We start from the raw sequence: 12609 nt of genomic DNA, 5'->3' as shown, positions 1-12609 counted from the left end.
TTCTCTCTGCACGTGCAGTGTGTCTTTTTTTTTCCCGATTTACAATGGCTGCCTTCTGCTTAGATTGGATTAAAGTGTAAATGCTGGAAACATTTGTGGGGAGAAAAATGGTTAGCATTTCTACTTTGTTAACCTTTCTTCAGAACTGGAAGAAGTTAAAGAATTCAGTTCATATCCAGGGAGAATATAACAAGGAAGGTCCATGATGGGGTGGGAGATGAGTGATTAAATGACATGAGATGGTAGGTCAAGGCAAATGGAGGTGCAAACAGTGGGGGCAGAACCATTACTGGCAGCTGATGATTTGTTCCAATGAAGCTCCACACACATTCAATGAACAGTGCAAGAGGCTGAGGGTAGAGATTGGGAGTAGGATGGAGAATTATTAAAGTAACAAGCAACTGGAAGCTTAACCCTATTTATATACAGAACAGGTATATCGGCAAAGCATTCAAAGCTGCATTTAGTCTCCCTAATGTAGAGAAGACTGCACCTCAAGGGAATACAGTGTCCTCTTAAGTTAGATGTAATGTAAGTTCGCTGTTTGGGTCCTGGATGATAGGAGGTGAAAGAGCAGGTGTTGCTGCTTGTCACAAGTCCTGATGTCGAGTTCACTACATATCTTGGGACTGTTTAGAAAGACAAAAGTGAAAAGCAGTTTGGCTTCCTTCTGCAATTTGCTATGGAGCACTAGCAGCTTGTAGAAGCTCAGATTACTGCAGCTTGAAAGGTTACAATGCTGACAGTATGTAATTGAAGCAGCAACTGCTTCTTTAGATCAATGCTTTAGTGCTGTAATGGTGTATAGACGATGGACTGTTAACAGCCATGCAGTAATCCCTCCTGACTATCCAACTTTATATAATTGCCAAACCAATACTGGCAGCAAAAGGCATAGCCAACACCAGCCTGGTGTCTCAAATGTAGCACTTTTAAAGCAAGCTAGCTCATAAGAGGAATGAGGAGACTGAGAGTTCAAGTCCCACTCCAGACACTTGAACATGAAACCTGTGTTGTCTTTTAGACAAGTGTTAAAAGGGTGGGCCATTCAGCCCCTCAAGCCTGTTCCTCCATTTAAAAAGTCATGGCTGATCCAATTGGTCCACATTCCTACCTATCCTGATAACCTTTGACTCCCTTGTTAGTCAAGAATCTATCTACCTCTGACTTTAAAATATTCAATGATCCTCCACCGCTCTCTGGGGAAGAGTTCCAAAGCCTAACGACCCTCTGAGGAAAATATTTCACCTCATCTCAGTCTTAAATGGGCGACCTGTTATTTTTAAACAGTGTCCTCTAGTTCTAGTCCCTCAGCTGGAAACATCCTCTTGGCATCCACCCTGTCAAGTCCCCTCAGGATCTAGTATGTTTCAATATGATCACCTTTTGTTCTTCTGAACTCCAATGAATACAAGTCCAGCCTGTCTAACTTTCCCTCATAAGATAACCCGCCCATCCCAGGTATCAGTTGAGTGAACCCTGTTCCTGGTGCTGTTCCCACATTGCTGCTGGTGGGAGTTTGCCATGTGCAAAATTCTCTCATGTATCCCTACAAGAGAGACTACACGAGTGGGTTTCAAAACCTTATTTGTTGCAAGGTGCCTAAACGATGTCCTGAGATAGTGAAACATGTTTATAAATGCAAGTAGGCTGGAAATTCCCCCAGTTCTTCAAGTGACTTTAACTCATAAGCCCTTGTTTAGTATTTCTGGTCAAATCACATTTAAAGCCAATGAAAAGACAAATCCTTACTTCACTGACTAACAGTATGTTTGAATGAAGTTCATATGCCAGATGTAGCCCATCCCTGCCTTTCAGTCATCAAACTGCCTCAGTGAAGCCCAGGCTACCTAGTCCAATTTATTCTTGCTTTTTCCTGTCACTTTTGTGAGATCAATCTCATGGGCCTGGACTTTTGGAAGGGGCTGTTCTACTGCCTCATTGGTGCATTAATCCTAAATTAGAATAACCAAACCTATTGGGATCACCACTGTCTACCAATATTCATTACATGCCTACTGATTCCCACGACTGCAGCTGCTTCCTGTAAGGGCTCCATCCCATTTTCCCAGTTCCTCTGCCTCTGTTGTATCTGTTCTGATGATGCTACCTTCCAAAATGGCACTTCTGACATGCCTTCATTTTCCTTTTTAAGCGCAATACATTCAAGGTTCATTATTGAAGTAAATACACAAGGAAAGGCAATTCAGCCACAGAATTGTGATGAATGTAAAGATGCTGGTTGTTCTGCAGAGATGATCCCAGAGATGAATGGCATATGCCTTTAGTAGTGCTGACTGGTGGGCTGGGCTAACAGCAGCAGGGGGTGGGGGGCAGGAGGGAACCTCTCAATAAGCAATTTACTGGTATCTGAATTTAACTGCAGCTTTGGTGTCGATTGGAAGTCACCTTGAGAACAGACATGTCTCACATTATTCCATCTCCAGGGGGCAGTGTGGATTGAGAATGCTCAACACAACAACCTCAATATTAACAATTTGAATGAATTCATGCAATGCTCCTAATGACAACATAAACACTAATCCTAATTCCACTTTATAAAAAGTGGATGTGGGGTTAGAGCAGATAGCTTGAGATAAACAGCCAGCAATGGCAGTGGGCAAATGACCTTCTGCTATAAATGATCTTATGACAAAATGGCTATTTCCAGATCCAGCACAAGGTGAGAATGCAGAGATCCCACAAGGACCATTGTCTTTAACCCTATCACAGACCTGCCTTTTGGCCTTGTCCCATCTACTCTTTGCTCAAAACCTACTACATGTTTAACTTTATCCAGTTCTGATGAAAGGTCACAGGCCTGAACCATTAATATTGTTTCTCTTTCCACAGATGCTGCCATTCCAGTATTTAATCCAAATCAAATTAGCCCTTCGTGAATATTTACTTGTATGAAATATCCATACGAAAAACACATGGCTTTAATGAGTCAAATCCCCATTTTATTCACAAGAAACTACAAAAATGAAAAAAAATGTTCTCTTCCAGTCCTAAAAATGTGGATTAAGCAGATGATTCAGATCCACATGCAAGAGTCCTGCCATCAAACCAGAGAAGGTTTGACTAATGTCTTCCATCGCCACATTCCAAAACCAGGGTTACATCACTTCTCCAGAGGTGCGTAGTTCAAGAGTTTTTCAATCAGGTCCACGTGAGACAGTAGCATGCGTCTGCAGCAGTAACGTTTCAGGCCCAGCGCATCTAGTGCATCACTGCAAATGAATAACTCACAATCAGTAACAGGTTAGTGCTGTGTGGCTTATTCTAAACCTCTATCCTAAAATGGATTAAATTAGGACAAGGTAAGACTAGACTTGTATTCCTTCAAGCATAGAAGGTTAAGGAGTGATATAATAATTAACTTTAATTGTTTTAACTTGATTAAAAGGGGTTTGGTGAGGGCATACAGATCTACAACAAACCTTTAAAATCGTAACAGGAGGAAGTCATCTAACCCTTCGAGCCTATTCCACCAGTGAGATCATGGTGGATCTGAGACATAATTCTGCCCCAAATTTCTTAATACTTTAGATCTCAGAACTATAGTTTACCAAACTGATCGAGCATCAATTGCCACTTGCAGAAAAGTGAGCTCTAAAGTTCCACATACCCCCAGGGATGACACTCAGGCTCTCTTCTTAAGAGCTCTCCAGCTCAAAGCCATCTCTTTTAAAAAAAAAAGCACATTTTCACCAGCTCCCCTCCTCTACTTTTTGGGACAGAGCAAAAAAAAAGGTGCTGATTGTAAGGGGTGCAGGTTTATATGGAGGGTCAGTCAGTCCAGCAGAGTCTAGGTCCTGCTGTGCCCCAGTTACCAGGGAGACACCATCAAGCCAACCTCAGCCAAGCCTGAAACTCTGAAGAAGTCTTACAGGCTCGAAAGTCGACTCGGCTTCTCCCTCCCTCCCTCTACAGAAGCTGCCAGAGCTGCTGAGTATTTCCAGCATTTTCTATTTCAGGATTTCCAGAACCTGCAGTAAGTTTCCTAAAATCAGGTGTTGTTGTTGGCATTGTTGTTGTTGTACACCAGGCCTCAGGCTTCTCCACTCCCCCGGGTTACTCACCCCTCCGTGTACTCCGCCTGCAGCAGCCCCAGGTAAGCCTCCCACTTGTTGCCCACAACTTTGCCGCAAGTGAAGCACCGGACCGGGATAATCATCCTGCGCTGACCGGGAGAGTAAAGGATTTCAGCCGCTACGATTCCTCACGCCGTTTACTCGACCCTTCGCCGCCGATGCTCAATGGCTGTTCCTTGCCTCTGCGCATGCGTTATATGGTCCATAATCCTTTACTGCGCGTGCGCTGTTTGGGAGGGGGCGGGGCTTCCCGTCGGGTACTGCGCATGCGCCTTGGGGAAAGTCACGAGTGAAGCGAGATGGTAGAAACACCAGGGGGCGGCATTCCTCCCAGGGAGAAGCAATGGGAGAGGGAGAGAGAATGAGAATCGGAGGCAGAGTAGGGAATGGGAGGGAGAGATGGGAATGGGGGGGAAAAGAGATGGGAATGGGGGGGAAAGAGATGGGAATGGGGGGTAAAGAGATGGGAATGGGGGGGAAAGAGATGGGAATGGGGGGAAAGAGATGGAAATGGGGGGGAAAGAGATGGGAATGGGGGGGAAAAGAGATGGGAATGGGGGGGAAAGAGATGGGAATGGGGGGGAAAGAGATGGGAATGGGGGGGAAAGAGATGGGAATGGGGGGGAAAGAGATGGGAATGGGGGGAAAGAGATGGAAATGGGAATGGGGAGGGGGGGAATGGGGAAGAGGGGGGAGTTGGGAATGGGGGGAAGTAGGGAATGGGAATGGGGGGAAGTAGGGAATAGGAATGGGGGAGTAGGGAATAGGAATGGGGGAAGTAGGGAATAGGAATGGGGGAGTAGGGAATAGGAATGGGGGAAGTAGGGAATAGGAATGGGGGAGTAGGGAATAGGAATGGGGGAAGTAAGGAATAGGAATGGGGGAAGTAGGGAATAGGAATGGGGAAGTAGGGAATAGGAATGGGGAAGTAGGGAATAGGAATGGGGGAAGTAAGGAATAGGAATGGGGGGAGAGTAGGGAATAGGAATGGGGGGAGAGTAGGGAATAGGAATGGGGGGAGAGTAGGGAATAGGAATGGGGGGAGAGTAGGGAATAGGAATGGGGGGAGAGTAGGGAATGGGAGAGGAATAAAGGGAAAGGAGGGGGAACGGGAGGGAGATACAAGCAAAACTGCGGATGCTGGAAACCTGAAATAAAAACTCAGCAGGTCTGACAGCCTTCTGTGGAGAGAGAAACAGAATTAACGTTTCGAGTCCGTATGACTTCTTCTCAAAAGGTTAACTCTGTTTCTCTCTGCACAGATGCTGTCAGACCTGCTGGGTTTTTCCAGCATTTTCTGTTTTATTATAGGAGGAAGAGTAGGGAATGGGAAAGGAATGGAGGGAATAGGAATGGGAGGTGAGTGGCATGGGAATGGGAGAGGGAGAATAGGGAATGGGAGGGAGATAGGGAATGGAGGAATAGGGAATGAGAGAGCTAAAATAGGAAATGGAATTGGGAAGAGAGGGAGTGGGAGATGGGGAATCGGATGGGGAGAGGGAATGGGGAATGGGAGGAGAAATAGAGGGAATGGGAGGAGAAATAGAGGGAATAGGAGGAATAGGGAGGGAATGGGAGATGGGTCGGGGAATAGAAGGGGTGGAGGTGTAGGGTTTGGGAGAGAATAGAGGACTGGGGAGAAGAAAAAAAGGGAAAATAGAAAATGGGAAGGCGCTAAGGAGTAATGGAGGAAAATAAGGGAATGGGAGTGGGTAAAGAAAAGGGAATGGAAATATTGGAAGGAGGGATATGGAAAGGGAGGGGCAGTTTAAAATATTCGGATTTTATATTGGAACACAGGACAGGGGAAGGAGAATAAGTGACGAATTGGATAGACAGGGACAAGGGACTAAAGGGTAAGGGGGTCAGCAAAAACAAAACAGAACGAAACTAAATAAAACATTTAAATGAAAATATGGCAGCTAGCTGTAGTTTAATATAAATCCTTTGTTTACACTGTGAGATGTTGAAATAACTAAATGGGTAAATAACTATTTTGGATTAAATGGGTGATTATTGTTAAAAACCACTCGGGATGATCGATTAATGAATTAATTAAATCTCGTATGGAGAAAGCTGAGGGAGATAGAGGAACGTTTCAATAATTTAACGTTTGAAGTTCCCAATCAGATAAAACAGCTTTGCCAAGTTTGATGTTTCTGGAATGAGACAGGAGCTGTAATCCTCTGTTTCTGTTCAACTGTATAGGAAACTTTCCCTTAATCTCTCAGTTTTTACTTCAAATTTACTCTCCTACACAATCTTCTCTTTTAAAAAAAAAACATTTTTAACTTAAGCTTTTTCTTCGTCTCAACATTTTATTCGCTCTCTGCACAAACTGTTCATAAACTTTTTTTTAACCCTTTAATCTTTTTGCTGTTTAACTTTTAACTGGATTCGATTTGATAAACTTTTTTCCTTCTCCAAACTTTTTACTTTTCTTTTCCAGAAATTTCTCCTTTTAAACTTTGCCTTGATTTTTTTTCCCCCCCCCTGACTTCATCTCCCTGTCTCTTTCAGCCACGCCAGAGCCAAATAATTTCAATTCCCTCCTACTTCCGCTTGTCTGTAACCCAAAGAGCCGAGTTTCGGACCTTAGACCCTTTCTAGCGTCTCTAACCAGAGGGAGTACATCAGGACCCAGCTCTGGATAAGCAGAACAACCGCTGGAGATCAACTCAAGACTCATCACCTTCTGCAAGTTGCAAGGCACAAGTAAGCCAGTATCTTTTTACAATTAGATGATACAAACTCAACATCATTTTTAAAGATTTTTTTTTGGTGGGGTAGAGGAGTGATAGAGCCCTCAACTTTGCCAGGGCAAATTATAGACAGAATTTGACAGGGGCTGATCACACGGAGAGTGTTTAATCTGCAAATTGCCCAACTCAGAGCCCTCCAAAGGTGCTTCACAACGTATCCCTCATCACTCCCTGTCTCTAGGGCTTGTGTGGACCGTGACAGCGATGGGATTTGTATTCTTTTAAGCATTAAGACACAGAGAAAGAGAGAGAGAGAGAGTTTGCTTTTCTTTTTGCAACCGGGAAAGATGCTTTAAGAAAACTAAGCGCTCCCAGCCCCAGCCTCCCCGAGGACCAAGTTCCAAAAAAGACTTTCGGAGTTTGGCAGCGAATATCAAGGGAGAGTCCCGAGTGCAGCGGGACATAGTCCCTGAAAACACACGGCGTGTGGTGAAGACAGAGCTTTCTGTGCAGCCTTTCCCAATCTCCAATCGCCTGACATCCAATGTCACCCTTGCAATGTCGGAAACGCCGCAGCTAATGTGCGCACAACAAGATCCCACAAACAGCAAACCACTGCCAGATAATCTGTATTAGGGATGTCAACTGAGGGATAAATATTGGCCAGAACGCGGGAGAAACTCCCTTATTCTTCCAAATAGTGCCCTGGGATTCCCACCCTCTCTCTCTGACCCACCTGAACTAAGACAATAAATGATACAAGGACATAATAATGAGGGATTTTAGTTAAAAGCAAAAAAAAACTGCGGATGCTGGATTTTAGTTATCTGGAGAGACTGGGATTGTTCTCTTTAGAGCAGCGAAGGGCAAGAGGAGACTTAGCAACATGGGAACTGGAGGAATCCATCTGGTCCAGTTGACCCTACCCCTCCAAGCAATAAATAAGATCATGGCCGATCTGCGACCTAACTTCATGTACCTGCCTTTTTGCCCCATATCCCTCGGTATCTTTTGATGAACAAAAATGTGTCAATCTCAGATTTAAAATGAACAATTGATCTAGCATTAATTTCCATTGGTGGAAGAGAGTTCCAAACTTCTACCAACCTTTTGTGTGTAGAATTGTTTCCTAATATCCCCCCCCACTTCCCCCACCCTCGCCTAGTCCTGGGCTGCCTAACTAGCAGAAATAGTTCTAATCGACCCTCTGTGTCCTTTAATTTCTTGAGACTTTGATCAAATTGCCCCTTAACCGTCTAAACTCCAGGGAAAGCAACCCTACTTTTTGGATTCTCCCTTAGAGTCCGGGTATCATTCTGGTAAGCATACACTGCACTCCCATCCTTCCTAATGTGCACTGCCCTGAGCTGCTCACAGTACTCCAGGCGTGGTCTAACCAGGGCTTTTTGTAGCTGAAGCATGACTTCTACCCCCTTGTATTCTAGTCCTCCACATATCAAGTGAGTGGTTGTGATCTGGAATGCGCTGCCTGAAAGGACAATGGAAACAGGTTCGGTAGTAGTTTTTAGAAAAGAGAATTGGATTGGTCGTCAAAGGGGAGAACTCTGTAGGGAAAGAGCAGGGGAGTGGGACTAAGTTGATAGCTCTTTCAAAGGGCTGGCATGGGCACAATGGGCTGAATGGCCTCCTTCCTGTGCTGTGAGAGACCCAGCGATGATATTATACGTCACAATATGGTGGTGGTCTCTGACATGAGGGCTCGAGGTGATAATTCACAATATTGCATTTAGCTGTCTTAGACTGAGTTCCTTCCATTGGCGAGACTGTCAGTCACACCGCATTTCCCCCCTTCACTCTCTGGGCTCTGGTGTGGAGTAGGGCAGGCATTCACGGAGGCAATACTCCAGAAATCGTCAGTGCCTTCGGGGTAGGTGCAGCAGAGGAAAAGGGCGGGATAACCTGCAAATTCCCTTCTTGGCACAGGGAATCTGTACAGAGTTTGACGGCACTGAACATTCCACAGGGCTCATTAGTAAACAGCCTTCAAGCAGGGTCAGGCGGGCACAGCAGGCTCCCAGCAGAGTAAAGCGCCTTCAGTCCCACCATCAGCCTCGTGTCTCAATAGGTTTCTGTCATGTCCAGCTCCTCTCTCCCTGAGCTTTGTCCCGTCCTTAGACCAAGGGTGGCCGTATCGACTGGACCATCTCAGTCACGGCTCTGTTTGGAGTTATGTGTGAGCCAGTACAGCAATACATGCATTTATCTAGCGCCCAAAATGGAACACAATGTTCCAAAGTGCTTCACAGAAGCAAAACTTGAGGCTGAGTTGCCGAGGGAGATATTGGGACAGTGGCCGAAAGTTTGATCAAAGACGTAGGTTTTTTAGGATCCTAAATGAGGGGGCAGGGGCAGAGAGGGAATTTCACAGAACCACACTCCCAGCTTACCACACCCTGGGTGGTGCACTTATCCACGACTCTGTTAATCTTTTTTAATTGCACTGTCTCTGTTGGCTGTTAAATATCAGTTCTGTTTCTATAAAAAACCCTAATGTTTTTGTTCACTTCCTCTGCCAATATTCTTATTGCCAAGGTACTGGAAACTCTGAATATTAAAGGAAATATAGCCCACCCATTTATTGCAAAACCCATTACAATGGATAAACACTGCTATGCACCAAAAAGAATTTGTTTATTACTAATTATAACTGGCTACCCCTGGCATAGTGAGTTCATTTAACTGACCCAGGATTGTTCAAAGTTCAACCCCAGGTTATCGGATTTCATTCATACCCTGTGGTCGACTCATTTCATCACAAGATTAGGGTCGGGAAAATCAGGAACTGTTCTTGGTCCATCTCCTCCTTGCTGAGAGTTTTTTTAATTCATTCATGGGATGTGGATGTCGCTGGCTAGGCCAGCATTTATTGCCCATCCCTAATTGCCCTTGAGAAGGTGGTGGTGAGCTGCCTTCTTGAACTGCGGCAGTCCATGTGGTGTAGGTACACCCGCAGTGCTGTTAGGGAGGGAGTTCCAGGATCTTGACCCAGCGATGGTGAAGGAATGGCCGATATATTTCAAGTCAGGATGGTGAGTGGCTTGGAGGGGAACTTGCAGGCAGTGGCATTCCCATGTGTTTGCTGCCCTAGATGATAGAAGTCGTGGGTTTGGAAGGTACTGCCGAAGGAGCCTTGGTGAATTCCTGCAGTGTATCTTGTAGATGGTACACACTGCTGCCACTGTGCGTCAGTGGTGGAGGGAGTGAATGTTTGTAGATGGGGTGCCAATCAAGAGGGCTGGATGGTGTCCAGCTTCTTGAGCGTTGTTGGAGCTGCACTCATCCAGGCAAGTGGGGAGTATTCCATCACACTCCTGACTTGTGCCTTGTAGATGATGGACAGGCTTTGGGGAGTCAGGAGGTGAGTTACTCACTGCAGGATTCCCAGCCTCTGACCTGCTCTTGTAGCCACAGTATTTATATGGCTGGTCCAGTTCGGTTTCTGGTCAATGGTAATCCCCAGGATGTTGATAGTGGGGGATTCAACAATGATAATGACATTGAATGTCAAGGGGTGATGGTTAGATTCTCTTTTATTGGAGATGGAATGTTGGAGAGTGTGGATTGACACGAGAGGGGTTTAGTTCATTCCTTCTCTCCCTTCCTCCCTCTCTCTCTAGTTTCTCTTTCTCTCTCTCTAACTTTCTTTCTCTCTTTCTTTTCTGATTTTACCCCTCCTCAATTCTCTCACCTCCCGATGGCACTGACTCCTCTGCTAGAAGGGCAGATTTCTAGGCACAGGCCCCAATTGCAGCTCATTCACCCAATGCCCACTGGGACAAGAGGGCAAGGAACATTGGGGTGCAGGAGGGCATGGGTTTTCGGGGTGGAAGGGGAAGACATCATTTGGGGAGGAGGCAAGGATTGTAACCTAGGCATGACCCTGTGTCTATGCACTCTCCATTGGACTATTGTGTGAATGACTCAGTCAGGAAGAGGTCTGTTGTTTATCTTGGCTGTCTCTCTGGCTGAAGCAGATTATAGAATCATTAAACCAATGCTGGGCAGAGGAGCCCCAGCTGTTTAACAAACTATGCAATGAGTAGTAAGCCTGAGGCCCCAACACTGTTGCCATGGGCTCACACTGACACACTCAGGCCTGTGACACACCATTGTTCCTGCTGTTTATATCAGACCTTGTGAACACCAGTTGGAGTGGAGTGCCAACAATTGCAATGTTATGTACACAGGGACCCAGTTTCATTCTTGGGGTTGTTCTGGGCCCCACACCTTGAAATTTATTACACAGGAAATGGAGCTGAGTTGGGTACTGCATTGATTCCTGCCCTTGCAGCACTGCTGCCTTCCCCCCCAACCCCCCCACCGCCCCCCAAAACGGTGCAGTAACACACTCTCCACCCCTGGGGCCCCCCATGCTGTCAGTCTGTTTAATGCCTTTGCAGAATGAGTCTCCTCATCTCCCGAAGCCGCCAACTCACACTGGGGCATGATATTATCCTGCAGCGGTAACCCTTTCAGCAACCTTCAGCCAAGCAAACATTCTTCATGTGTGAACCCAGATTGGCTGTTCGACTGCGAGGGCTTCACAGCCGAACCTGATCCTATCCTCACCTGGAATCCGCAGGCTTTACAGTAAGGAGGGACTCTGGAAAATATGTGAGTCCCTTCTTCCCACCTTCCGTATCTCAATGGCACCGAGGCCCGATTGTATAGTCATCCTCCTGAATAGTTGCAACAACAATAGCATCTTACATTTATGTAATTTACGTTTTTTTTTAAAATGAAAGAACTTGCATTTGTATAGCATCCTTTACGAACCCAGGACATCCCAAAGCACTTTACAGCCAATGAAGTATTTTTTTGGAGTCGGAGTTTTACCAGCATGGAGAGGTCCTTCGGCCCATCGTGTCTGTGCTGGGCATCGAGCCCCTATCTACTCTAATCCCATTTTCCAGCACTTGACCCATAGCCCTGTATGCTATGGCGTTTCAAGTGTTTATCTAAATACTTAAATGTTGTGAGGGTTCCCACCTCTACCACCCTTTGAGAGAGTGAGTTTCAGATACCCCCAACCCTCTAAACCTCCTGCCCCTTACCTTAAATCTCTGGTTACTAACCCCTCCACTAAGGGGAAAAGTTTCTTCCTATCTATGCCCCTCATAATTTTGTACACCTCTATCAGGTCCCCCCTCAGCCTTCTCTGCTGTAAGGAAAACGACCCCAGCCTATCTAGTCTCCCTTCATAACTGAAACGCTCCAGCCCAGGCAACATCCTGGTAAATCTCCTCTGCACCCTCTCCAGTGCAATCACATCCTTCCTATTGTCTGGCGACCAGAACTGCACACAGTACTCCAGATGTGGCCTAACTAAAACTTTATACAGCTCCATCACAACCTCCCTGCTCTTGTATTCAATGCCTCAACTAATAAAGGCAAGTATTCCATATGCCTTCTTAACCACCTTATCTACCTGTCCTGCTGCCTTCAAAGATCTATGGACATGCACACCAAGGTCCCTCTGATCCTCTGTACTTCCTAGGGTCCTACCATTCATCGTGTACTCCCTTGTCTTGTTAGTCCTCCCAAAATGCATCACCTCATACTTTTTTCAATATTAAATTCCTTTTGCCACTGTTCTGCCCATCTGACCAGCCCATCTATATCATCCTGTAGTCTAAAACTTTCCTCCTCGCTATTTACCACACAAACAATTTTCATGTGATTTGCGAATTTACTGATCATACCTCCTACATTCATGTCTAGATCATTAATGTACAGTACAAACAGCATGGGACCCAGCACCAAACCCTACGGTACACCACTGGACACAG

General features: G+C 45.7%; 2 protein-coding genes across 2 annotated transcripts in view; one reads left to right on the top strand and one right to left on the bottom strand.

Annotated features, from left to right (window-relative positions):
• Positions 1 to 2941: 2941 nt before the first annotated feature.
• On the bottom strand, positions 2942 to 4289 carry LOC144669516 (DNA-directed RNA polymerases I, II, and III subunit RPABC5). Its single transcript, XM_078531985.1, has 2 exons — positions 4086 to 4289; positions 2942 to 3233 (listed from the first exon to the last, which is right to left on the bottom strand). Exons 1-2 carry the CDS (start codon positions 4178 to 4180, stop codon positions 3125 to 3127), a joined length of 204 nt encoding a protein of 67 aa, XP_078388111.1. The 5' UTR covers positions 4181 to 4289; the 3' UTR covers positions 2942 to 3124.
• A 2188-nt stretch (positions 4290 to 6477) lies between these two features.
• Positions 6478 to 12609, top strand: part of LOC144669386 (tetraspanin-4-like) — a 46587-nt gene continuing 40455 nt past the window's right edge. Inside the window, exon 1 of the mRNA XM_078531780.1 lies at positions 6478 to 6812. The gene's annotated coding sequence lies outside the window, so the exon portion shown is untranslated. The remainder of the gene's footprint in view (positions 6813 to 12609) is intronic.

This window comes from Cetorhinus maximus, chromosome 29 (genome assembly GCF_964194155.1).
Source record: "Cetorhinus maximus chromosome 29, sCetMax3.hap1.1, whole genome shotgun sequence".
NCBI classification, from domain to species: Eukaryota; Metazoa; Chordata; class Chondrichthyes; order Lamniformes; family Cetorhinidae; genus Cetorhinus; species Cetorhinus maximus.
This window is presented reverse-complemented; position numbering and strand designations above follow the sequence as displayed.

Excerpts from the sequence above, each read along its gene's own strand:
- LOC144669516 (XM_078531985.1), bottom strand. The coding sequence starts at position 4,180 with ATGATTATCCCGGTCCGGTGCTTCACTTGCGGCAAAGTTGTGGGCAAC. Across the intron at positions 3,234-4,085 it reads CAGGCGGAGTACACGGAGGG|TGATGCACTAGATGCGCTGG; the intron begins GTGAGTAACCCG and ends ATTCATTTGCAG.